The sequence below is a fragment of the Rhamphochromis sp. 'chilingali' genome (genome assembly GCF_963969265.1).
Source record: "Rhamphochromis sp. 'chilingali' genome assembly, chromosome: 18".
Lineage (NCBI taxonomy): Eukaryota > Metazoa > Chordata > Actinopteri > Cichliformes > Cichlidae > Rhamphochromis > Rhamphochromis sp. 'chilingali'.
In genome coordinates this window covers 13,895,311-13,921,905 of record NC_137945.1, presented here as the reverse complement: position 1 = coordinate 13,921,905, position 26,595 = coordinate 13,895,311, and the positions used below count along the sequence as shown (strand labels likewise).

Below are 26,595 nucleotides of genomic sequence, written 5' to 3'. Positions count from 1 at the left end.
TTTGAGCTAGATTTTTTTCTTAGCTTTTTCAATAATTGTCTTCTAGTTAAACAGGTTTTTATTTAGCGTGATGCCAGATTTGATGAACATATTACATATTGTTCTTCTACTCCTCACTAAAACATCATATATTCAATGCTCGGCCTGTTATTTGGTGTAAACATCTGGTATGAACTCTCTTGGCAATAACTACTTGAGAAGTCCTTTTGTTCTTTTAGTACTTAACCTATTACTTGACTCGTTTTAAGAAGTGCCGGTGCAGCCACCATCTGAATCAATACATTCTGTGTTTGTGTCAAACCTTTGCTTTAACCACCTCTTTTAAGGCAGTTGAGTAGCTGTGCATGACACATGGTTCAAAAACAAATCTCATTTCAGTCTTTGTTTAGCCAGTTTCCTTTTGATTGGCTGCCCTTTATAAACCAAAGGTTTAAACAGCATGTAGGTGGGGCTTCTGTGCTCACAGGCAAAGCTAAGTGCCTGAGACGATCATATAAGTGATATGGACTCTCTATAATGCCATGGAGAGCCATAGAAGACATAAAGCTGTCTGAAACAGAGTGTTTAGAGCAGTCTGAAGCCATCATCTACAAATTTGGCTGTTTAAAATGAGCACCCACTGTCGTGACAGTATTTAATGTATATATGACAGAAAATAAGGAAAAGCTTGTTTGCCCTTGAATGCTGGTCTCAAAAAAACATCCTCTCTGTGTTGAAGACCTTCAACTTGGTCATAAAGTTGAAGTAGATGAAGGCCAGTGAGACCAACAAGTTCTTCATCAGATAGAGGATGGGCGTAACAAAGCCGAAGAAGGCAATGAGGCCAACGCGCACAAAGAAGAAGGGTAAATCCTGCAGGGCTACTCCTAGGGAGGAAAGCAGGGGGCTGTGGGGCATGACCACCACACGCAAGCATGATAGGTAGCTGAAGATATAGATGGGAAACACCCAGCCTGAGTAGTAGACCAGAGGATGTCCTGCCACTCTCACCATCTCCACCGTATCCATCCAGAACATAAAGCTGTCCACAAACACGTCTGCACGGGCATCAGTGGCGCACAGGAATCTCAGAGGCCCAGTGTATGCATAGGGAGATATGTGGTACGGTGTGGTGCTTCCTGATGGTTCACTCAATCCAGACATGCCATATGGCCTCCCATTGTTACCTGGTATGCCCGGTAGCGTCCCATTGGTCTCTGGTCGAGCTCCTGCTCCGTTCTGGCTCCTGTCATTGAGCTGGTTTGCTCCTGGTTGCATAGGAGTGGGCACACCTTGCCTGTGCACAGCTGGCCCTGGCACAGCTGGAGTGATAGGTGTTACTGGTGCTACTTGTTCCACATGTGTGAGGACAGTGGAAGGGATGTCAGCATCTCTTTCGGTGTCATTAGCTGGAGAGAAGAAAAAGAAAACACAATATCTTGGATTATATTTACTTAAGCTGTTTATCATCAAGTGGTGTCGGCCCAGATTTACAAAGAGACAGCTGAAGGCTATCAGACAAATAATGTGGCTCACAGATATAAACATTAATCTGCTGTTTAGACAGAGGCAATAAATCAAGAGATCGCTCATTCAAACGATTTGGGCTTTGAAGAAATTCATATGAACTGTTTTATCATGTGGTTTTTAAGAAAATATATTTCCCTACTTCTGCCATGTCAGATTCAGAAAAATTTAAAAATATATCCTGCTCATTTCCTCATTTTGGATAAGTGAGAAATGAAGCAGTCCAAAGAAATATCCTGCTCATTTCTTCATTTTGCTCGAGTGATGTATAGAAATGTTCACAGTATGTTTGCAGTTGCCTCCAAGCTCCTGCAATGCAAAACCCAGCATACTTTACTATACAAGTCTGCAGCAGAAAGTTCAGGATCTACAGCAGTCAAAGAGTGATTTGTGTAATGTGTTGAGAGAGCTGCGCTCACCCTGGCCGGTCAGCCTGCAGTGTCGTATCCTCTCCACAACGTCAATGCAGATGAGCGAGAAGAGGACTAGTGACACGGGGAGCTCAGTGAATGTATCGTGTTTCAGGTTGTTATTTATCTGAACCTGGATAAACAACCGTAAAATTGTTAGCCTGACTGAGTACTGTAATTATTTACTCACTTTTAATCTTTACAGAGCCCACTGGTTCACCTCAATGGTAATAAACATTTTGGGATTTGTCACTTGCAGCGAGGGCATTTGACACAGCCCTAAACAGACGAGTTGCTCATCTTAGCAGAATTTATGGCTCTTATGTTGAAGCCACTAGATAAGCAAAGGTCAAAAGGTTTGCTTAAGCTTTAAAGAATGCCACAAAAAAGGGCAAATAAGGTCTGGGCTGTAGCCAGTTAGGAAGTGAAAATGTGCCTCGTGGACATGATTTGACAAGGACAGCATGGACAGGAAGAGGAACCAAGCTGCTTATCAGTAGCTCCTTATCCATAAGGCTAGATAGTCCTCTCCTGAGATCCATAAGGATTCTCACAGCTCATCACATTTGTTTCAGTGATACTGTGAATCCTGTCATACACCATGTTCCCAAACACAATGTTGTAATAGATATATGTTTAAGTTAATAGCAACTTCTTTGGAGTATAAACACAATCACCCAACATGACTACAAAGGATCTACAATTACAGGTTGAGTCATGTTACAAGTATAGCAACATACAGGTCAAAGTTCATGATCAGAGCAGAGATAAACCTGATATGACAAATGAAAGCAGTGAGAAACAATCTGTTGGGTGTTGTACCTCAGAGCTGGCAATGAGAAAGGCAAAGCAGGGTAATGTGGATAGGATCACATAAACAAGGGTCACTGGCCTCCTGATATAAAGACAAAAAAAAGGGCAAGAAAGAAAACAAGGGAGGAAGTTAAAGTCAGTGACAGGAATTGCTAAAGCCTGGTATTAACCAGCCAAGTTCTGTCCAAACCAGTCACAGGCCAGTTCAGCCTCAAACCAGCTGATCATGTCTCGGTCCCGTAGGACAGCACTGGGATCCCAGCTGCTGAGCATACACAACTCGGACCAGTTCTCAATCTTCATGTCTGAGAAACTCACCACTTCTTCCTCCCTATGAGAAATTTCTTCTTCATGAAGACCATATACTTCAGGGGTACCCAGACCAGCAGGGCAGTGGAGGTCACATAGGCAATAGAGGAGGCCACGATCAACCAGTAGGCAGTGCTGCCGTCTCCGGGGGGTTGTGCTGATGTTTTGACCTTTGCAACGATGACAGCAAACCTCTGCATGACGATGAAGAGTGGCACGCACAGGCCTGCAAACTGCAGCACCTCGCACAGGGCAAACTTCACCGTCCTCCCTGAGCCCATCCTGTGGCAGCTCACAAAAAGAAAAAGAAGGGAGGGAGACAGGGGCTGTTGTCGCAGTGAGGCGACCCCTGTCCCTCTGAGGGCTGGTCAGGCCTCGGACCTCTGCATTGTCTGCCTCCACTAGCATTTTCCACACACCACAGCCCTGGCTCTCTGCTCACCCAACTGCTTACACTGCACTAGGCATTGTGTGCCTTGGCGTGGCGGTGATGTGACCGGCCCTTTGCTCTCTTTTGATACAACGTACAAACAAAGTTCGTCTAACTTTACACCCTGAAGGACATGCATGTGACACAGCAATCGCTTTGGGGCAATCCGAGGTAAAAACAGCATCTCAGCCAGTGTTTTTCAGGCTTATCACATCACAGTCCACACAGCTTTAATGATGTGTACCTTGTATTCTTCCTGGGAATTCTCCAAATATAAGAAACACAAGTTAATTACTCCCACAGTATAATCAGCATCCCAGGACTACTGGCTGTAACCCAAGAAACAAGATACCACTAAAAACACATCGACTCCTCTCATGCTTATATATCACCATCTAGTGGCAAAGTGTTCTAACTGCAAAATTTTGGAATCCACACTGTTTTGTAACAATTGCAAATGCATTCGTGCTTTGAAATTGCTGTCAGTTCAACATGTTATTGTTCATCAAATTCAGGCGCTTGATTATGATTTGTTGCATCATAATAATAAGCGACATGAGACTTTTTTCCCCACCAAAGCCCAGCTAGAACTTTACCAGTCAAAAGCATTCATGAAGTAATTTTATCTGTCTTTGGTTCTAAAGCCATCAAGCCACAGTATCTGCTATGCCACAGACCAATATCGCTGCATAAAAGTGACGACGGAGTAAAAATGTTGCTGAATTGTTTAGACTTGTGTCTGCAAAACCCACACAGCTGGACATTGTGCCATTGCTGTCTTCAGACGTGTGAACACTTGATCAAGTAACTGGATCAGGATTAGATAATCTGGACTATATTCAGTGCTGTCTTCGGTTTGCACACATTTCTACGTGGTGTCATTAGAAGAGCTAATTTTAGATTCTGCATCGACGCGGTTTCTGAAGCAGTTCCTTCATGAGAGCACAACTCAGTCCAGTACAGGCTGATACCTGTATACGCCCAAGCAATTACAGTCCTGTGCAATACCAACGAAATTTGAAACGATTCAAAATGTTGTATCTTAATAATTTAAGTACTTCATCAAATTATTGATTATCAACAATAAATAAAGAAACTGTGAAAAGACTAGACTGAAAGTACAGACCCCAGAGCTCAAAGTCAGTAAAACTGTTTTTTATTTGCATTTGTATAGGATTTTCTTAAAATCCTGAAGATCAAGGCTCACATAGCAGATAGCAGATACAGTCGCTATCTAATCAGGGCTGGTTTTGGCAACTTGCCCCATTGGAGTATGTCAAAATGTGCTTGACATGTGGTGAAACTGTGGCCTGTCAGTCAAGGCCAAATGTATGATACTGCAAATTTTGGTATCCATACTTTGGTAATACCAAGTAAATACAAGGCCAGTGTTGCCGATACCAATAGTGTTACTGAGACTCATGTAGGGGTTATGTAGGGGTGAACAGTGTGTTATGATGACATGAATCATCATCAGTTTTTAACTTCTGATCACATTTTAATTACCACTAAATCACTTTGATTTATTACATCAATAATTAGTTAATAAAACTAATAAACTAATTTGAGGTATACTGAACACAATTCAATGGGATATATACGTAGAGCAAGGGGTGTGAAACATAAGGCCTGGGGGCCAGAATCAGCCAAGCAAGGCCTCCAATCCAGCCAATGGGAAGGCTTGGGGAAAAAGTAACCATCAGTTCATAAATTTCGGACTTATATTTTTCATAGGTTTTCCTATATTTTCACAGGTTTTACAGCTTTTTCTACTGATAAACACTTTGGCCATGGCCATTTACAACACATTTATAATTACATTATCTATGTCTGCAATTTTACACCTTTACTTCTTGCAGTTTAAGTCCAAACAATCATCCTGACAGGTCTTTGTCATTTGCTACAACATTTCTTCATCGTGTAGAAAAACTGCTCTTCTTTGTCTTATGTGATGTTATCTAATTTATAAAAGTTATACCTAAACTTGTTCACGCTGAGCTGAAGATTGGGGTGAAAATAAGCCTGAATTTCTATAGTTGCACCAACTGAGCCGTGACAAGCCGGCTTTATTTCACTAGTCTTTGCCTCACCGGCAGGCCACGCACTTGTTTCACTAGTCCCGCGAGAGGGGGATCCATGGGCGGATAGCTAGATAGATGGATGGATGGATGGATAACCCCGCTGCTCCCCTCCCTACTAGCCCCAGCTGTCAGCTCCCTTCCTGACTTCCCCACCCTGCCCCCGGTACCATGGCGTCCAGCGAGGAGGACGGCACGGTTGAGGAGAAGGAAAACAACAACAAAAAGAGAACGAAAAGCACCCTCGCTACCGCATGGCTCACTTTCTACAACATCGCCATGACCGCCGGGTACGTGCGTTATTCCGCCCCTGTCGCCTATTAATAAGAAAGGCAGTGAAGTTATAGCCGCTCCCTAAAAAACCGTAAGCGTGTGTTGCTGTTTATAGGACTGCGTCTCCGCCGAAAGTGCCTGTTCAGCTCGCTTGGATTTAGCAGTTCGTCGTCGCAATTGAGTTTGAGCAAGCTTTAGCGGTCAGTTTGGTAGTTTCTACGAAGAAACGAGCGACCGTTATTTGTCTCGAGTGTTGGAAAATGAATGAATGGTGTTTGGTGAAAGTGGCAGGCTGGCGCAACAGCCGTGTCCAAATAGGGCTGGCTGCATGGTGTCAGCGTCAAGGCCCACAGTGCGTCCGACAGTTGCAGTGATAAGTATAGCCGGACCGCGCTGACACTGGAGCTCAGGTCTGGGACAGTGAAGTGCTCAATGGGCACATTTTTAATAACAACAACGTTTGTGTGAAGAGAGCTTCCTGTGTTGTGATAAAGGACAAACACATGAGAACTTGAGAATAGCGGAGGTGTTGGGGTCACTGGATCAGTGGTGACTAAGCGCTTCCAGTTTGGCGCATGGCTTCAGGTACTGATCACTTTAATAATAATAATAATAATTATAACACGAAATAAAACAAGAATATATTTGTGCACATCGTTGTGACTCTGTCCAACTTAGTAACTTGTTTTTCATGTGTTAGTCAAAGATAAGTAAAATTGCAGCTGTCCAAATCTACTTGGCCCTATGTGGAAAACATTATATACACCCCTCCTCCCTCTATTATCCTCTTGATACATTATGAATTAACTGTGAATAACCCCATTTAAAAAAGAAAATCTGAGTTCAGTTTCACTACCCAAACCCAGGCCTGATTACTGCTAGATGTGTTGGATCAAGAAATCACTTAACTATAAGCTGTCTGACAAAGGGAAATAGGCTAAAAGATCTCAGATAGCAACGAGTAAAGCCACAATCTACAGAAACGACTGACAAACAAAGTAATTGACATCCATCAGTCTGGGATACAAAGTAATTTCTAAGGCCTTCGGCGTGAGAGCCATTATACGCAAATGGAGAAAACTTGAAACAGTTGCAAACCTTCCCAGTAGAGGTCGGCCTACCAACATTACTCTAAGAGCGCACAAGTGACTCATCCATTAGGTCACAAAAGAACCCAGAACATCTACAGAACTGCAGGCCTCACTTCAGTTAGGGTCAGAGTTCACGACTGAACAATAACAAAGAGGCTGGTCAAAAATGGCATCCATGGGAGAGTTCAAGGAGAAAACCACTGACGACAAAGAAAGGCTCATCTTGCCTAAAGTAACAGTGCTTTGCATAAAAAGAACATCATAGCAACAGGTGGTGGTAGTGTGATGGTCTGGTGCTGCTCTGTTGTTTCAGCACCAGGACGACTTGGTGTAATTGATGCTTTCTATTAGAAAATCCAGAATGAGAATCTCCAACCATTAGTTCATGGCTGGAAGCTCAAGCTCCCTCGGGTTATACAGCAGAAAAATGATCCTGGTTTTGGTGTGGTCTAGTCAAAGCCTGAACTGAAATCAGTTTGAGATAGTTTGGGATCATTATGATACACGGTTTAGGGTCCAGTTACTTTTTCACATAGGGCCGAGCAGATTTGGATAGCTTTCCCCCCTCGTAATAAATAAAATGTCATCATTTAAAAACTGTATTTTGCATCTTCTCTGTGTTTCCTTGTCTAATATTAAAATTTGTGACAAATATGCAAAAAATAGGAAATCGGGAAATGGGGTGAATTCTTTTTCACAGCACTGGTGTTGGTCTAGAACGTCACAGCTGGTGCGTCCTCAGTGAAAGGTGCATGACATCAGGGAAAGACGTGTACACACAAACATAGGTTTTCCTTATGAGGACATTTAGCGACAATATGCATTAAGAAAGCTTCACTTGCGCTCCGCTTATCAGTATGAGATCCTTTTTATAAATCAACTTAAATGGACTCACTGGTGGCTATAAACAGCTGAGTGAGGATGCTTCTTGGCTGCTCATCCTATCTACTGTGCAGGATTTTTTAAAGTTTTTTTATATAACATTGCAGCTGGATTTATTTTTTATAATATGTTGTTTTTTTTAACATGCACATGCAAGACTTGTGAGTTCTTAGAGGTTTTTTATTCATAACTATTATTAGAACATGTATTAATAGAGCTATTGTGTTCTACAGTTGTCTCATTCCTAAATTAACAAAAAACAAAGCTCATTAAAGTGTGTATCCTGTTTGTTTTTTGTTTTTGTTTTTTTAAATGCCCTAACCCTTGACTGAATTCAAAGATTTAATCCAATTTTTTTTTAGATGTTTTTCTTTATTTCAAATTTTATTTGTCAGGGAAAATCTTCTACTCCCTCACATCAGAAAGGAGACAGTTGGGGTGGTTTGAGCATCTGGCTAGGATGCTTGCTGGTCCTGGTCGAGCTGTTGGGGTCTTGTCCAACTGGGAGGATGCCCTGGGGCAGACTCAGAACATGCAAGAAGGAGAGAAGGGATCAATCAAAAGGAAAATCCTGTTTTTCTGTGGTTTTACTTACACATAGAGTAAAGTGTTGCAGAGAGAGTTTGTAGCTGCTGCTATTCTTTAATATTTCACTGAAAGTGCCGTTACAATTGCCTGATGTAAAATGCTGCAGCTTTGGTTTGCTTTCTCAAGCTATTCCATTTTGCCCTCTTTATTATTTTGATTTTAGTTGCCAGTTTATTTATTCCAGTGCTCACTTTATGTATGGATAACTGTCTGATACATGTATACTTATAAATAGGGCTGCCACAAACGATTATTTTGATAGTCGACTAGTCACCGATTATTTTTGCGATTAGTCAACTAATCAGATCATCCATTGGACATACAGCTTATTGCACCAGCAGCATCTGCTCTTATATAACTATCATTAGCTTACAGCTTTAAGTGTTTAAGGTATGTGCTAACTAAAAATAAAGACAAGATGATAGTTTATTAAATTTTAATGAAATCTGCAGATTGTTGTGGTTTAATAAACTCCTTGCTATCTAAAATATAACAGGACACCGGAGTAAATTCTTGAGCATCTCACACTTCTGATAATCAGCTGTCTGCTTGACGTTTATTCAGCTGTGTAAAAACTTTAATCTCAGCCAAACCGATTTACTCAGGAACAAATAAAATACTAAAAAAAAGCCAAACAATAACATTTTGAAGTTATCTAAGTGACTTATATATATATTTAACCTGAGTAGCGAAAGACGGCGGTGGGTTTGAAAACGATTTGCCGGGAGTCCGGTGTTCTCACGGCTCTAGTTAGCCTAGCCTAGCCTCCGGCTAGCTATCGAGCTAGTGGGTAACAGACGTCTCTGAAAACGTCGGAGCACTTTTGAAAATATGTGGTGTCTTGATAAACTGAGCAGATATTTGAGGTTTACACAGCTACATTCTCGCCTGAAAATATGTTAAACATTTATTTTGTGACCCAGAAAGAATAATAAGAGTAAAACCAACTAGCTGCCACCATTGTTGGAAACTGAGCTGGGCCGCGCTATGAATTCTGGGACACAGCTTCTTCTTCTTCGGGGTTTAACGGCAGTTGGCATCCTTGTACATGCAGTGCTGCCATCTTCTGTTTCAGTCTGTTATTACACTCTTAAATCCTGCTACTTATTCCTGCGTCTTTCAGGATCTTACAAAGCTTCAAACGACGCGTCGACTATTAAATCAGTCGTCGACGATTTTGATAGTCGACGTAATCGTGACTAGTCGACTAATCGTGGCAGCCCTACTTATAAACATAATGTAAATTTGTCTACCATCAGAAATTGTGGCATAGCTGTTGAACCGTGGTTGTGGCCTAGTGAAAAACACAAACAGACCAGTTTTATGACAATGTTAGGTTTTTTGTATTTGTCTGGTGTCTCAGTGGAATAAACAGGTAACACCAGATAAATAGAGGCAGTAATGTCTGTCTGTTACAGAATACCTTTGAAGAAAAGTATTTATTTTACTTTATTACATGACATAGTGATTGATATAGTGAAAAGCAGCATTTAGTGAGAGAATTTTTATCAGCTTTGTAGCCCAGTATGTCAGCATGTACTGGGAATTCCTTGGTTTCAGTGACAAGGTTAGAAAATGTTAATAATTTTTTTTAGTTTCATTCAGTATTTATGTTGTTTAAATTCCCAAGTTTTTTCCCTTTAAATTTACATCTCAAATGTGTTATTATAAGTTTCCTGTTCTATTCATATTGTCATCCTCAGTTTGATGTTATTATGAGGTGACTAAATGACTTAAATTAGGTTTAAAAGATTATATTTCCAGTTGTGTCACAGTTATTTTTGTTTGTTTTTTCCATTGCAGAAAAATGTCTGTCCTTTACACTCATTTTCTCCTTTCACATTTCAGTTGCACTGAGCGGTTGTGTGATTTTTATTTGTCTGCAGGTGGCTGGTTTTGGCCATGGCAATGACACGCTTCTACATACAGAAAGGCACACACAAGGGTCTGTACAGAAGTATAGCAAGGACACTCAAGTTTTTCCAGACCTTTGCATTAGTTGAGGTAAGACTTTTAAGTCTTAGAGACTGTGTGGGAAAAAAAAGAAAGAATTTCGGCCTGAAAATTGAAGAAAATGCATAACTTTATAGTTAATGGCCAGCAGGGGGCAACAGGTGGTAAAAAGCTATCGGTCAGTATATAAGTCTATGAGAAAACAACCATACTACTCAATTTTTTTTAAAATGACCTACTTAAACATTTATATCTTGATTTTTATGGTTGTAATCATCAGTTTTAAGGCTTGTCAACAGGGATATTAAGACCGATGCTAGCTCTGATGTTAATATTTGGTTATTTTGATATTTCAATTGATATTTTATACATTAACGGATTACTCTAACAGTTGTTATATGCAGTTATTTATTTGTTCACACTTGTTGTTGCGTTTGTGGCGTTCAAAAAGGGAAGATGCCCCCTGGTGGACAAACTATGAAATGACAACATCCTTAAGATAATTGAAGGGTGTTTCTCACTATTTTCTTTGCTTTAAAATTTCTCTGTTAAAAATGCCAGTAAAGATAGATTAGTAAGTAGCTTATTTTGGCTGATAATATTATCCTGCCAATAAATCAGCTGAGCTATAATAAATAGACAATAGAGCAGGAGGGTGTAGATTTATTGTCCTTGACAAATAGCTACCTAATAGGTGTGCAGTGTTCTTTTTTATATAATGGCAAGTGTATTTTGTCGTAAGCCTGTTTTTCGCTAGCCAAAACTATCATCCCAGTAGGATGAAAGTTAGTGAAGGATGCACTTTGCTAACAATGTTTTAGCTGGACAGTTTACCATTTTTTGTTCAAAGATGTTCTTGTCTGGTTTTAAATAGCCGAAATAGCAAATGGAAAGTTTCAGAATTAGTCCACAGACCATTGGGTGACACAATGGTGCCATGTCCATCTTTGATTTACAGTCTATAGCGTTTCCTGTCACAAGTGGGACTTTAGTGAATTAGTGAATTTAAAAAACAAATACTTTTTTCTTAGACTTTAACAAGGCAGTCATTTTTACTGCTGTTTGTGTTGCTTGTCTTACAGGTGGGACATTGTGCCATTGGTATGTGACAACTTACATGAAAATATTTGGCTAATTTGTACAGATTCAGATAAATTCCCTCATCTGGCCATGTATTTATTGGTGATTTTTGTTTCTTACTTTGGCTGTGTTGCAGGAATCGTGAGGACTTCTGTGATTGTAACTGGGGTTCAAGTGTGTTCGCGGATTTTTATGGTTTGGTTCATCACCAACAGCATCAGACAGGTGACTTTTATGATAAACCGCAACTCCGTGACTTTTTACAATTGATCAGTCTTTAGTTGACAGATTTCACCACAGTACTCTTAACCTCCACACACTGTATGTATTGTCACAACTATTCTGGAACACAGTCTGTCCAGTTGCTTTTTTTCCCCCACATAAAAATCGTACTTTTCTCATCTTTTTGCCTGTAAGAGCTGCACCTGTCAGGTTTGAAGCTTCTTTTAACTCTTTATTTTTTGCCATTTTCCTGACTTAAAGATCCAGAGTGAAGAAAGCGTAATCCTATTTCTGGTTGTGTGGACGATGACAGAGATTATCAGATATTCCTACTACACATTCAAACTGCTCAACCACCTGCCGTACTTCATCAAATGGGCCAGGTGGAGACACCGTTAGCTGGGGCTGGGATGAGTTTGAATTGTCTTTCCTGTTTCGGGACACTGTCTGAGCATGTCGGCCTAATCCGGTGAATTCACCTCTGGCATGCTTTCTTGGCCTTGTAGCGCCGCGCGTGTATTAAGTATCTGTCGTCTAATACAAAGAGGAGTCGCATGTGTGTGTTTATTGATTAGCACCTCATTAGCCATTCTGTTTGTGGTCAGTGATCTAACCACTAACACAGCACTCTGAGGAAACAGGAAAAGGTGAAATGCTTGTTTATCTTTTGGTTTTAACTTCTGCCTAAAACATAAAGAATTTCTGAATAAGTTTAGTTAGTTGCTGAAAGAGGCTGAAACCAGGCATTTTTTGTGAAAGAAATATTCTCAGCTGTAGTGAAATATAATACCTGTCTTGTGTTGAAGGCAGAGTACTTGTGATGTGTCGTTCTGGCCTCGAAGCAGCTCACCTGAAACTGGAGTCGTTAGTAGAAACGTGAGCCGTCCCCACTGAAGGCTGTCCAGCGCGCAGGCTCGGCATCTTAATTTTATTTATTCTTTCTGCTTCGCTGTGTCACGTGATTCTTCAGGCGGTCCATCTAATGCCAGCCACTCTTTTGTTTCTGCTCTGGATTCTTGTGCTCTTGAATGGCACCCTTCGCCTCCCCGCCCCCACCCTTCACGTCTTTCTTTAAGCACGGAGGAGACGACAGGCCCCTGGCAAGGGGCTCATGTTCAGCTGCTCCTGTTTTTAAGACCATCTGTTTTGGTCACGGAATGTTCACCCAACATTTCTCTCATCCGCTGAGACGCTCCCCCGAGCCTTTGCTGTGGTCCCCACTAAATACAGGAACTCTATAGTCCTGAGTCATGGCATATCATTTGGTCCTGGAGAGAGCTGCCATCATAGGAAGAGGCATGCTGTCTCACTGTTATTTGGGGCGGTGACGAGAAATTAAGTTGGTACTTTGTGATTAACTTAGTTGTGTGCAGGAGTTCTACCGTTGGTTTTTCAAGAACACAGTGTTTCCTTGCTGCTGGGTCTTCTTCCTCTTTTCTCCCATTATCCAAAGGAGTTCTGCAGGGCTCCACATTAGGTCCATTGCTCTTTTCTCGTTACATAAAGAACCTTTGTGATAATTTATCAAATGCTGCTTTCCATCTTTATGCAGATGATACAATTATCTGTTGTTCATCTCCTTCAGTAGCACAAACCCTATAATTCTGCAGTCTGCCTTTGATGTTGTTCAGTCCCATTTAACTCAACTTAAGTTGGTGTTAAATCCAGAGAAATCCAAGTTCATGTTATTCTCAAATGGCAAAGAGTTGTTAGCTACGTCTCCTAAGAGACATAGACTTTGTATATTCGCAGACTCTCCCATTAGCTGATCTTTATCTATAAATCTTTGCTTGGGCTAGTTCCCTCTTATTTATGTGTTTATATGTGTAAAAACCACAACCAGTGCAGCCTTCATTCTCACAATTTAATACAATTGATTGTCCCAAAAATCAGAACAGAATTGGGGAAAAAGGCTTTGAAATACGTTGCCCCTGCTTGCTGGAATAATCTGCAGAAGGAACTGAAATTATCGAGAGAATAACTCTTTTACTCAGTGTAATTGTTTTTAATGTCGCTCTTAATTTGATCTGTTTTTGTATATTTTTCACATGTTCATATGGGATATTGTATTTTTTTATGTTATATACTTATATACATGTATTTTGACTTTTGTTGCCATGATGTCAGGTCTCTCTTGGAAATGAGATTTTTAATCTCATTGAGATTTTACCTGGATAAATAAAGGACTATTAAGTAATAAAATACAAACAGCCTCTTTCTTAGGCACTAATATCTTTTTTTTCTCAATTTCCAATATATTATGACCAATTTGTCACCACATATTGATGTGGTTACTATTTTTTTTTTCCTGTGCATAGATTTAATGTCAGTGTTGCTAAAAACATCCTCGCACTTTTTCAGTTCTTAGTTACTATATCATCACTACTGTAGCCTCTTCCTGATTGGCTGCTTTGCTTCATAAGGTCACAGTTCTGTATACGGTATGCAACTGAAGTTGTAATTGGACGGCATAGAATACATTTTTATTGCTATGAAGATGATACCCAGCTTTATTGATACATGAAGCCAGATGAAACACTCTGACTTAAACACATAAAGACTGATGACCTCTGATTTCCTGCTTCCAAATTCATAAAAACCTGAGGTTATTGTACTCTGTTCTAAAAATCTTAGAAATATCTTAGAAAAAAACAGATGTTTACTCTGGATGCTGTTAGCTTGACCTCTAATAACACTGTGAGGACTCTTGGAGTCGTTTTTGAACAGGATATGTCCTTCACTGAGCATATTAAAGAAATATGCAGGACTGCTTTGTGTCATCTGCACAACATCTCTAAAATTAGAAACGTCCCGTCTCAGAGTAGCGCTAAAAAGCTAGTTCATGCATTTATTACTTCTAGGCTGGACAATTGTAATTCGTTATTATCAGGCTTTCCGAAAAACTCCCTGATACAAAATCAGAATTGGACTACCTTATTAATTGCTTTGAATCTGAAATTTACATTTATTTCAGATAACCTGTTAACAGGCCCCAAAGATCAGTACATTACAGAGATTGATTCATTATTTAATTAATGTATTTTTGTGTTGTGTATCCATGTACATTTTCTGGTGATAGATTCAGTCCTACTGAGCGTGGACAGTGTCGGCATTGAACAGATTTCTTGGGCTGTTCCTTTCTCTTTAATATACCCCCAAAGTATTGCATGTTATTTAAGTCTGATGATATCCTTCTCCACTTTAAAGTTTTCCTTTTTCACCTCCTGTAGAGAAAACAGACATTTGTGTGATTTGAGGCGTGAGCGTTGTTTGTATCGTTTCCATATTTCTCTTCTGCCAAGCTTCATCTTGTCTGCCAGTGTTTGCACCATATGTTCCTGTGGATATACCGAATCTATACATCTGTTCATTCCAGCAACTTTTTATTTCAGGACTACTTTCTGGGTGCAGTTCAGTCCATATATGCTGGACCATATTGGAGCCCAACAAATTTGTCTTGGCCTTGTTTGACCATAGAACATGCTCCCAGTAATCGTCAGACTTTGATGATGTTTAACGTTGTTTAAAGTTGACCTGTTACCCTTTCCTTATTTTCTGCCAGATACATGTTTCAAACTGTTTCAAACAAGCAATTTAGGAAGCTTTTCTCTTCTTGCTTCTTTATGAGAGGGGATATCCCTGATTTGCCTCTGACTGTGAGTGCAGCAGCCCCACCCTCATGCTGCTTAAACTGCTGTTTGTGAGGGGAACCCAATCAGAAGAAAGTTGGTTAAAAGAGTTGCTTAAGAGGTAAAATGACTTATTTGCTATTTTGGTGGATAAACTGGAAGTCCTACTATAAGATAAACAACAACTGTGAGCCATGCAAAGCTAGAAACAAAAATGTGGAGCATAAGAGGTCTTTAATCGTTAATCTTGCAATTTCGAGTTGATTTTAGTTGATTAGTCATCTTGCATCATTTTCCATCTTTGTGAAATCTCATATGTTTCTTGCACAATTGTTTTGACAATTCCCTCATGTAATTCTAGGATGTAGATAGACACAGCCCATCCAACAAAGAGAACGTTCTGGTGCTTAGATTGTCAAACATCAGATTTAATCAGGACTGTTTTAGTAATAAGTAGTTTTAAGCGTTTAGCAGTGATTGCAGGTATATTCAGGTATATTGACAGTGAGCTTGAAACAATGCAGTTTTTGACATTTTATTTAAGATTATTTATTGGAGAGGTTTAAGTGACTTCTTTTGTATACCCTCTGTTCTTTGATGACCAGTCTAACCACTAAAATTGAACCTAGTATTTCTTATTCTTGTCTTTTGAGTTGCTTTAAAGAACTTCAATTGGTTTCTTTTATTTACTATAAATCAGATCTGTGGGAATTCATGCAGTGTATTCCCACATATTTGTGTGGGCTTTCTAATCTTAGAAAATTGGATTCAGTTCAATATTTTGGTCATTTTTGTTTGGTAATGTGCCCACTGCAAACAAACAGTGAGGCAAAAGATGCTGTGTTCCTGGTTGTTCTTAACATACCAGTTCACAAATTATAGTTTGGGAACATTAAAGTCTCAGATGTCAGAAGGTTTTTGCACACATGCCAGTTCAGTGGACCAATGTAGTTATGCCTTCAGTTGCAAAACTGTGCACTGGCATGAAATAAGGTGAGGAGCTGCTGGAAAGTAATAATGCATATTTTATATCCAGCAGGCAATGAAACATTATTGTAACAACAAATCAGCTTATTACTTAATGCTGGAATATGATCTTATTCTTGACTTTCTCTCAATTAAAATGAACTGCATGAACAAAAAGGTTGAATTTTTTTTTAAACTTTTGCATGTGAACAGCATGAAAGTGTAAAAAGAAAATGATACCTTGGAGTTATCCAGAGCCAAAATCACTCAGAGTTCCTGAAGATGGAAAAAATGTGAAAATATTACTTTTTTACAATGTGCTGCTTGACCACCATATCTCTGGAATACCTCGAGGGAAGTTTTATGTCCACAACTCAAGGCAGCTTTTGTTACAGTGTCTGGCCCCTGTGTCAGTCATCTTCCTGTGTTTTCAATATGCATGTGAGTGTATTAACATCCTCTGACTGTCAACTGTCCTAACTGTGTGAGTGCTAAAGTGATCACGCTGCTGGATTTGAAGACATCCATCCTGCTCTTTCTTCTTCCCCCAGATACAACCTCTTCATTGTCTTGTACCCGGTGGGAGTCGTTGGTGAGCTGCTCACCATTTATGCTGCGCTGCCGTTCGTACGCAGGTCTGGAATGTACTCCATGAGGCTCCCAAACAAGTATAACGTGTCGTTTGACTACTACTACTGCCTCATCATCGTCATGCTGTCCTACATCCCATGTAAGAAGCAAATTTCATGCCTACATTGTGCACTTTCAGTTTTGGCATGTAGGTCAAAATCCTGCATGATTTTTAAACTGTATTTTCTCCTGTTGTGGTACAAATAATTCTGCCTGTTCTGCTCAAAAGCAGCTTTTCTGTCCTGTGGTGCAATGTTTGGTGGCATTTTATAATTTGAATAGAATCATCTGTTGTGGTATATCCAATTTTATTTGGAATATACTGTGTGTTCACATGTCGTACATAATTTTGAATATAAAGATCGTTTTTCATAACACAGTTGTCAATGACTCCTTGAAGTCTAGAATCCATAGACTTCACCAGATGTTGTTTTCTCTCATTGATTTGTGATGCTACCTTCAGTTGCTGGTTTTTGTCTTTCTGCATTCATTTAATAACTATTGATCTGAGATTGGGTGACTGACTTGGCCACTGAAGAATATCCCTTTTCTTGGGCTTGAGAAACTCTTGGCTTGCTTTTGCAGTTTGCTTTGGCTTGTTCTCAATTTGCACAGTGAAGCTCTGTCTGATCGGTTTTGCAGTATTTGGCTGAATCTGAGCAGAGAGTGTAGTCCTGTACACTTATTATTCACAGCACTGTCACAAGTCACAGATTAGATTTAAATTTTAATCTAGTCCAATCTGGTCTTCTCATTCATGATTATAACAAGTGGGTTGCAACTTGTTGTAAACTCTGTGTTTCCATCCATGAAGCCATCTCTTGTTCATCGACTTTGATAGTACTCCTACTTTCTCCACACTCTTGACTGAGCTCAGTGTTGTAAAGGGTTTTTCTTAACCATGGAAATAATTCTGCGATCATCCCGTGTAGTTGTTTCTTGTGGTCTTCTGGACCTTTTGATGTTAATGAGCTAACCAATTCATTTATTCTTTTTAAGAATTAACCACATTCTTGATTCGGCCACAAGTTTTTGCTGTCTCACTAATGATGGCCTACTTCACTCTAGGGCTGCCACAAACGATTATTTTGATAGTCGACTAGTCACCGATTATTTTTGCGATTAGTCGACTAATCAGATCATCATCCATTAGACGTAAAACTACAGCTTATTGCACCAGCAGCATCTGCTCTTATATAACTATCATTAGCTTACAGCTTTAAGTGTTTAAGGTCTGTGCTAACTAAAAATAAAGACAAGATGATAGTTTATTAAATTTTAATGAAATTTGCAGATTGTTTCGGTGAAGTTTAATAAACTCCTTGCTATCTAAAATATAACAGGACACTGGAGTATATTCTGGAGCATCTCACACTTCTGATAATCAGCTGTCTGCTTGATGTTTATTCAGCTGTGTAAAAACTATAACTTTAATCTCAGACAAACTGATTTACTCAGGAACAAATAAAATACTAAAAAAAAAAAGCCAAACAATAACATTTAAGTTATCTAAGTGACTCATATATATTTAACCTGAGTAGCGAAAGACGGCGGTGGGTTTGAAAACGATTTGCGGGGAGTCCGGTGTTCTCACGGCGCTAGTGAGCCTAGCCCCCGGCTCGCTAACGAGCTAGTGGGTAACAGATGTCTCCGAAAACGTCGGAGCGCTTTTGAAAATATGTGGTGTCCTGATAAACTGAGCAGATATTTGAGATTTACACAGCTACATTCTCGCCTGAAAATATGTTAAACGTTTATTTTGTGACCCAGAAAGAATAATAAGAGTAACATTAAAACTAACTAGCTGCCGCCATTGTTGGAAACTGCGCTGGGCCGCGCTATGAATTCTGGGACACAGCTGCTTCTTCTTCTTCTTCTTCTTCTTCTTCTTCGGGGTTTAACGGTAGCTGACATCCTTGTACATGCAATGCTGCCATCTTCTGTTTCAGTCCGTTATTACACTCTTAAATCCTGCCACTTATTCCTGCGTCTTTTGTGATCGTACAAAGTTTCAAACGACGCGTCGACTATTAAATCAGTCGTCGACGATTTTGATAGTCGACGTAATCGTGACTAGTCGACAAATCGTGGCAGCCCTATTTCACTCCCACTGACATGTCTTTGGTCCTCAGGTTGAGAGTTCCAGTGAAAAGATACCGAATGCAAGTTCAACACCTGGAAGCAACTCCAGGTCTCTTGCCTGCATAATTTGTCATGAAATGATGGGAGGGAGTAAGACTCACTTGTTCATGTACTTTTGAGCCCCTGAAAACATACTGCACTGTATGAAAATGGCTGTAACTGCTCAACAGTTCATGCAAAATGCGTGTCAAATCCTTTGAATTAAAGCTGAAAGTTTTTACTTAAATCCGATGTTGATTATTTGATACAAAACGACAAAAATAGCCTTTGTTCAAAAAAATACGGACCAAATGTCATGGAATATATGGAAAAGTTGTCAGCTGTAATAGGCTCCAGGCTTTGCCAGACCACCCCAGTGGTTTATGTCTGTGAATGCATGTCTTCCCACTGTGCTGCTTCTTATTCAGAATTGAGACCAAGTTGAGAGTTGTGAATTTGTATTTCACTCTAACTTGCTTTCGTTTGTGTTCATCATAGTCACAGTCACCCTGAACACGCTCTCGTCTTTCTCGCAGTGTTTCCTCAGCTCTACTTCCACATGCTGCGGCAGAGAAGAAGGATGCTTCACGGGGAGGTCATAGTGGAGAAGGACGACTAGACGAGCACCACCTCCCACCTTCATTTGAGCCAGCCTGCCCTCCACTTCACCCTCACCTCCACCACCGCTTCATCTTCATCTCTGTCTCACCTTTTAGCACCATCAGCCATTACATTCTTCATTGCACGGGACCTAAAGAACCACACAGCTGACGATGGTTACCACCCAGTGACAATCAGTAATAACGACAAAGCCACGGAGTAAAACCACAGTAGTAATACCACATCTGGAGTGTTTCTTTGCAGGATTCATTCCTATCTGAATGGTAATATTGGAAACATGTTTACAGTCCCAGTGTTGCTGGAGCTAGAGACAGAAGCCTGTGGCGTCACATCTCAGCACTCAGAGATCACGAGTCCTTTATTCACCCACCAGCCTTACTGCATCTTGTTGCACTGAAGCATCGCAGCCTGAGAGAAACGAGCACTGAGCCACAACACTGCACCCCGAAGAAGGAAGAGCCAAATGAGGGGGAGGGGGGTGTTAAATTAGTCGCCTCAATTAAATTCATCATTCAGCCCATGCAATTGGCAGATTAAGTGTATATTAAGTATTTCATATATAAAATAAGCTTTCAAAGCGAGATTATTCATACCTCAACAATAAATCTACATTTGGACAATATGCTGCTTCTTGTGTGTATGTGTGTAACCCTATGTGTAAACGATGCAATGTGAAATGAGCAGTTAATCATATTTCTTAACAGTAATTTATTCGCATACTGTGAGCAAGCACAGCTCCGACTTAACATTGTGTCCGCTTGGCTCAGCTCGTGCTTTCTTTTATGTTGTTCTGATGTTTACTATGTCAAATTAATTTACAAGAGTGCATCTTAAACCAAATTCGAGTCTTCACAAAAGTAGTAACTTCTTTTTTTCTCTATAGGCCGCTGTAGGTATGAGACTACGATTCAAATTTATGTGAGCACTTCAGTCTTCAGTCTCTGTCTTGTTTGTTTTTGAAAATATCCGGTGTCTACATCGATTGGACAGTAGTTAGACTCCCTCCTACCAAAGGTGCTATTGTGAGATCATTTTAGTCTTCTGTGCAGCTGAAGGAGTGACTGTGATTGGAGATGACCTAAAGCAGGAAATCAGGATGTGAAATGACTGAGAGGAAATGTTAGCGAAGAACTGCATAGCCCATGGTTATCAAAGAAAAAAACCTTTTTGCTTGTAATCTGGGTTAGTGGGAAAACAATAAAAGAAAGTTATTTAAGGGAAAAAAACTATAAAAATGTGAAAATACCTTTATGTGCAAATTCAATAAACTAAATTCTACAGTACTGAAGAGTTTTGTGATGAACTTCACTCTGGATCTAGAACTCAGCCACTGAGTACAACCACCCTGTGGATTTTATCTGTTTATTTGTGAGTTATTCCGTCATTTCTTTCATAGTTCTTTGTTTTGCAGGAAAATATCCAAGTGCAGAAAATGCATGAAGGATCCACAGTTTTATTCATGAACATATTTATGTATGTAATAGCAGAAAGTAAATCATACATAAAGTCTTACTCTGTAAATTCGTTTACTAAAACTCAAGCTGATTGTGGCATTTTTCTAAGTTTATACGTGAGTACTATATTTTTTATTTCCTACTCGTGTTATATAGATGGTCATGAGGTTAGATAACAGTTTCAAGATAGCATATCAGCGACATTATGTTTTTTGCGCATCATTTTGCACACCTTATTCCTTTTTTTTCTTTTTTCTTTTGGAATTATATAAAGAGAAGCATTACCAAAGTCCCTTTGGCTTCATAGATTTCATATTTTCCTACAAAAATTGCATAATGAAATATACATTCAGATATTCGGTTGTACATTGAGTACTGTTCTATAAAATGTATTCCAAAAAAATATAAAAATATTTATATATATATATATATATATATAAATCAGTTGATTTGGTTATTAAAAAAAAGATTCTCTTCCTATCTTGGTCACCCTGCTGTATTGCACTCCTGGTAATGTTGGACTGGCTTTACTTTGGAGGAGAAAGGCATCTCATCAGCACTGGAGAGATGTTTACTGTTGCAGCCGTGGGCTCATTTCAAAATTGTCCCTTTGCTCTCTCCATACGGACTGTCCCATGTGCTGCGTCAGTTGGACCAGTGCCACACGGGTGTAGTCTAGCTGCTCACTGTGCACTCAGACTGAACACGTCACTATGATCCAGGTGATCTTGCTGAGGGAAAGAAAGAAAAGAAAAGGGATCAGCATTAAGGTAGTGAGCAAAATATGATTACAATTACTGTGGAGCGAAAACGGGCAAGACAGATGATGACGCACAGGTCTCCATTTCCTTCTCGCAGATGTAGCTTATGAGATCTTCACAGGAGAAATCGTTCCATAGCGCCTCGTGGGTGAGACCCGCGCAGTCTTCTCCTTCTTCATGGCCGTGGCCCCAGTTGTCGGGCTGACCTGGCTTCCATTTCCTGCAGGCGAACAACAGAGGGCGATCACATGTTAGATTTACTGTGTTTGATCTAAGAGCCTAGGAGAAAAGCAAATAAAATAAATCGCATCCAACAATTTTCCATTGAATATGCCTTTATTTTCGGTGGTTAGATCTGAAGGCAGATCCCTGTGGTTTAGTGATGGGATTTCCGGCTCTTTTTAGAGATCCGGCTCTTTCGGTTCGGCTCACTAAAAAGAGCCGGCTCTTTCGGCTCCGAACCGGCTCTTGAGGTTGTTTTGTTGCTTTAATTAATTTATTATTAACAATAATATAAAATTATGCACAAAAGGAATTACTAACATAAAAACAAGTGGTTTTATTTATATATGTTTATATATAAATATATGCGGTGGCCCCTAGAGACAAAACACGTACAAACTCCAAAACACATTTCTAGCATGAACTGAACTTCCAAAGCAGAGCTACTAGATCACTTAAATTACACAATTGAAAACATGTGTGTATTGTTTGTGTATTTATACACAGGCACTCATATATATATTCAAATAATTTTAAAAAAAAGTTCATTTACCTGTTACTACGACACACCAAATCCGGTCGTTGGTACTTGCTGGCTTGTGTAGCCACAAGATAACAAAGGCTCAACACTGCGCCCAGCATCCTGGAGCACTTCTGTTGTCTTTTGTACGTGTTTTGAGTTTTTATGTGCTTCTGAGTTTTTATATGCTTCTGAGTTTTTACGTGCTTCGGAGTTTGTACGTGTTTTTACGTGTTTTGGAGTTTGTACGTGTTTTTACATGTTTTGGAGTTTGTACATGCTTCAGAGTTCGTACGTGATTTGAAGTTTGTATGTGCTTTGTCTCTAGGGGCCACCGTAAATATACTTTTATTTATTCACTCCACATAAAATGTAATAAATAAATCATATAATATAAAAATCAACTATTCACATTTCAAGTTTTAACTATTTAAATTTTCAGCTTTTTCCTTTCACAAATTTAAAGTGAAAAGAACACAAAACACTGCAAACCACAACACAATTAAATATAAATTATAATATGAAAACTAAAAGAACATGCATATTCTCTGTCATATGGACCTGCATGAATAAACTTTCTCAATCCTTTATCATCTGCAACCGAAAATAGTTGTGGATGATTACTATACCTTTCTAATGTTGTTGTCCCTGCCTCTCTTTCTCTCTCTCTGGCTCTGTTCCTGTGCTACTGAGTGTAACTACCGCCCCTCCCCCCTCTGCCCAGCGTAAAGCACAAGGCTCGCGTGCAGAGTGAAGCGGAAAAAAAGTGCGAGAGAGAGGCTGAGAGAAAAAAAAAAACAAAAACAACCACGTGACGGCTCGCGATAAGGAGCCGGCTCGCGTCGTTCACGTCAAAGAGCCGGCTCTAAGAGCCATTTCGTTCGCGAACGACCCATCACTACTGTGGTTAACTTTTCTCAGTAATGCTGCATTAAACTTTTTCACTGTTCGTCTCATTGTTCTGTTTGCAGTTTTGTACACTTTAGTGTTTATCTCACTGTTCCCGAAAAGCAGTGAAATGCTCTCACTGGACGTGCCTCTATAAACAATGTTAGAATGAATTTGAATGTGTTTCTTTTGTTTAAATAGGCAGCAACGAGACTTGAGCACTGGAGGTCTACATTCAACTCTGTGCAATCACAAACTTTTCATAAAATTTTCACAGGGTTTTCAAAGTTTATTTTGTAATGTTTCATGTAACTGAAAACCTACAGTTGTTATTATTGTTGGCATTTTTATTGGAAAGAAGTTCTTCTCTGAAACAAATATCCCTCCTGAGCATTTCCTAATTTACTGTAATACTGACGTAAAAGTAGGTTCAGTCCCATCCAGCCAGCGCCACGTGCGCTCCTTTTCCCTGTCGGTCAGACCCATCCAGAAGTAACCTTTGCCAAAGATCTGCCTCTTCAGCCATTTCTGAGGTCACATGAGGACAGAAAGAAAACTCAGTCAAAACTCACAAATACTAGAGAGCAATGTCAGATTACAAGATGTGCGACTCACCTGTTCCTCCATGTCGTTGATGATTAATAATGAACCAGACATTGATTCACAGGTTGTCTTTGCATGATCAAAGCTCTGCAGGTCTTTGGAGAAAAAATAGCACTTGTCTTTGTAGTTTAGCCATTCCGCAGGGCATCCTGCAAGATATTGAAAAAGCATTGTACAATTTGTTTTTTTCTAAAGTGATGTGAGATGAAGAAAAAAAAAAGCTCAGTTTAGCAGAAAGTACCACAAACCTGGCTCTGCCTAGCATTCCTGTAAAACATGTAGTTTTAACCACATAGTTATATATCTATATCTATCAAGAAAAAGTATGAAGAGACAGCAAACTAGACCACTCTAGTTGAGTCCCAGAATAAAAATACAGAGCTGTAAAGGAATCTAACAGGTCTCCTGTGACTAAATTGGCTAGTACGCAAATGGCTAGTTGGTGCTTTTTTAGCCTTTAGACCACAGGTGTCGGAATCCAGGCCCGAGGGCCGGTGTCCTGCAGGTTTTAGATGTGTCCTTGATCCAACACAGCTGATTTAAATGGCTAAATTACCAACATGTCTTCAAGTTCTCCAGAAGTCTGGTAATGAACTAATCATTTGATTCAGGTGTGTTGAAACAGGGTTATATCTAAAACCTGCAGGACACCTGCCCTCGAGGCCTGGAGTTTGACACCCCTTGCAGACCCTAGTTAGCTACACTAACCAGCTGCTAGCAGTTGCTTTATATTTTGCATGGAGGCATGAAAATTGGTAACAAGCTAAACATGATACTAATATGGTGATATTCTAGTTACCAACCAAAGTAAATATATGCTATCTGACTAAGTCAAAATAATCATTCTGAAACTGATTATGAAGTCATACCTGGAGCCCATATGGTAGGACCCACTGCCTCATCCTGCAGAGACACAGGTCCAAAAGGAACTGCAGGGACCCGGATTGGTAGTCCTGGTTGTCCGGGTGGTCCTACTGGCCCTGAGGGCCCTACTGGTCCTGGCAGTCCCCTTGGTCCTTGCTCCCCAGGTGGTCCAATTGGGCCACGGATACCTGGTGGGCCCTGTACACCCTGAGGACCAGGTTGTCCATCTCTTCCAGGCAAACCAGCACTACCTGGTTCTCCTTTAGTACCAGGTGGTCCAGCTCTGCCTCCTGACCCTCTAGGGCCCTTTGACCCGGGGCTGCCAGGTATGCCTGGGAGACCCTTTAACCCTGGAAGGCCCGGTGGTCCTGGACTACCCTGCTCTCCTCTAGGTCCTCGGATCCCAGGAGCTCCCTTGTCTCCTTTCTCTCCCTTCTGGCCTGACTGACCAGGTAGTCCCTGAGGTCCTTTGTCCCCTCTTGGCCCTCTGGGACCAGGGGGACCTGAAACAAAAGAACATTCTCTAACTTTCTCAATTTAATCTTAGCAAGAAAGTTAAAATAAAATGTAACATTTATAACACGCATTGATTCATATAATAAATTTTGCAGGCACACTTCTCATACCCTTTAAAATAGTAAAGTTGGTTATTAGTTGTGAATGCTTGGTGTCCACCAGCTTCATCTCCTCCATGACAATAGAGAGGCTTGTGACCTCCTTGTCCATACGCGCTGCCAGCTCTTCCTGCTGTGACCTCAGACTCGTTGCGTCTGTCCTCACGTCAGCCATACTGTTGTTGAGGTGTAGCAGGAAGTCTGAATGACGGCCAACTGTCTCTGAACAAGTGCGTAAATCATTCAGGTTTAGATTGATTGCACCAAGAAGCTGTGTGGTGAAGCTGATGTTGCCAGTCACACGATCAATACTCTGCTCCGACTCATCCAGTCGCACCTCTAGGCGGTCAAACTTTGTAGATGTGAGGTTGCCGAAGTCCCTCTGCTGATCCATGATCTCTCTCAGAGTCTGGTCATGAACCTCTGCCAGGCTGCTGGTGTTCTGGAGCTGGTTAGCAATAAAAGTGAGCTGTGTCCCCACATCCTCCAGGCTGTCATTGTTGGACTTTGCTAGAGCTGAGGTATTACTGGCCAAGATCTGCAGGTTTTCCACTTTGCTACGAAGCCACTCTGTATCAGAGCGGGTCTGTCGGGTGTTCTGTTCAAGGCTCTGAAAGTCATTGCGCATCTTATGAATAGCCTGGCTGGTGTCATCGACTGAGCGTTGCAGAGCAGCAATGAGACCTCTCTGCTGGTCCTGAGTGAGGTTGAGACTGCTAATGCTGAGCAGCGCCTGATTTTGGAGTTTTACCTGCTGTTGGAGTTCTCTTTGCAACCTAGCTGTGTCTTCCTGTAGACCCCCAATGATGCTGCCGTACGACTGCAGACTGCCATTTACAGAGCGCAAGGTGGCTGTGTTAATGTTCAGCAGTCCTTGAATGGAGCCCTGGCTGCTCTGGATGTCTGAGCCAATGTTCTGCAGCTGATTCAGCTTAACTTGATCACTGCGGATGCGCTCTTCCACCGCAGTCAGCTGCCTCTGGAGGGTCCAGATGTTGTTCTTAAAAGCCTGGATCTCTGTGGTGGTATTCTCCGACTTCTCTCCGGTCTGATCATCTGAAGATGAA

The 26,595-nt window shown here is 40.5% G+C and overlaps 3 protein-coding genes across 3 annotated transcripts in view; 1 reads left to right on the top strand and 2 right to left on the bottom strand.

Moving 5' to 3' along the window:
* The window catches only part of mrc1a (mannose receptor, C type 1a), a 34,878-nt gene extending 31,544 nt beyond the window's left edge, over window positions 1-3,334 (bottom strand). Inside the window, exons 1-4 of the mRNA XM_080865969.1 lie at window positions 3,048-3,334; window positions 2,739-2,811; window positions 1,926-2,049; window positions 865-1,388 (exon numbers count right to left, since the gene is read on the bottom strand). Of these exons, the coding sequence (XP_080722095.1) occupies window positions 865-1,388; window positions 1,926-2,049; window positions 2,739-2,811; window positions 3,048-3,319 (993 nt within the window). The 5' untranslated portion in view covers window positions 3,320-3,334. The remainder of the gene's footprint in view (window positions 1-864; window positions 1,389-1,925; window positions 2,050-2,738; window positions 2,812-3,047) is intronic.
* Window positions 3,335-5,659: 2,325 nt separating this feature from the next.
* Window positions 5,660-20,885, top strand: hacd1 (3-hydroxyacyl-CoA dehydratase 1). Its single transcript, XM_080865978.1, has 7 exons — window positions 5,660-5,836; window positions 10,267-10,384; window positions 11,416-11,434; window positions 11,550-11,638; window positions 11,897-12,018; window positions 16,782-16,960; window positions 19,518-20,885. Exons 1-7 carry the CDS (start codon window positions 5,718-5,720, stop codon window positions 19,598-19,600), a joined length of 729 nt encoding a protein of 242 aa, XP_080722104.1. The 5' UTR covers window positions 5,660-5,717; the 3' UTR covers window positions 19,601-20,885.
* Window positions 20,886-20,950: 65 nt separating this feature from the next.
* The window catches only part of LOC308386441 (collectin-12-like), a 48,306-nt gene continuing 42,661 nt past the window's right edge, over window positions 20,951-26,595 (bottom strand). Inside the window, exons 5-10 of the mRNA XM_080865970.1 lie at window positions 25,541-26,584; window positions 24,920-25,417; window positions 24,063-24,199; window positions 23,866-23,975; window positions 21,892-22,037; window positions 20,951-21,787 (exon numbers count right to left, since the gene is read on the bottom strand). Of these exons, the coding sequence (XP_080722096.1) occupies window positions 21,768-21,787; window positions 21,892-22,037; window positions 23,866-23,975; window positions 24,063-24,199; window positions 24,920-25,417; window positions 25,541-26,584 (1,955 nt within the window). The 3' untranslated portion in view covers window positions 20,951-21,767. The remainder of the gene's footprint in view (window positions 21,788-21,891; window positions 22,038-23,865; window positions 23,976-24,062; window positions 24,200-24,919; window positions 25,418-25,540; window positions 26,585-26,595) is intronic.

What these genes read in the sequence shown, in the direction of transcription:
- hacd1 (XM_080865978.1), top strand. Translation starts at nt 5,718, where the DNA reads ATGGCGTCCAGCGAGGAGGACGGCACGGTTGAGGAGAAGGAAAACAAC. An exon ending in TCACCAACAGCATCAGACAG is followed by an intron (nt 11,639 to 11,896) that starts GTGACTTTTATG and finishes CCTGACTTAAAG; the next exon opens with ATCCAGAGTGAAGAAAGCGT. An exon ending in TACTTCATCAAATGGGCCAG is followed by an intron (nt 12,019 to 16,781) that starts GTGGAGACACCG and finishes TTCTTCCCCCAG; the next exon opens with ATACAACCTCTTCATTGTCT.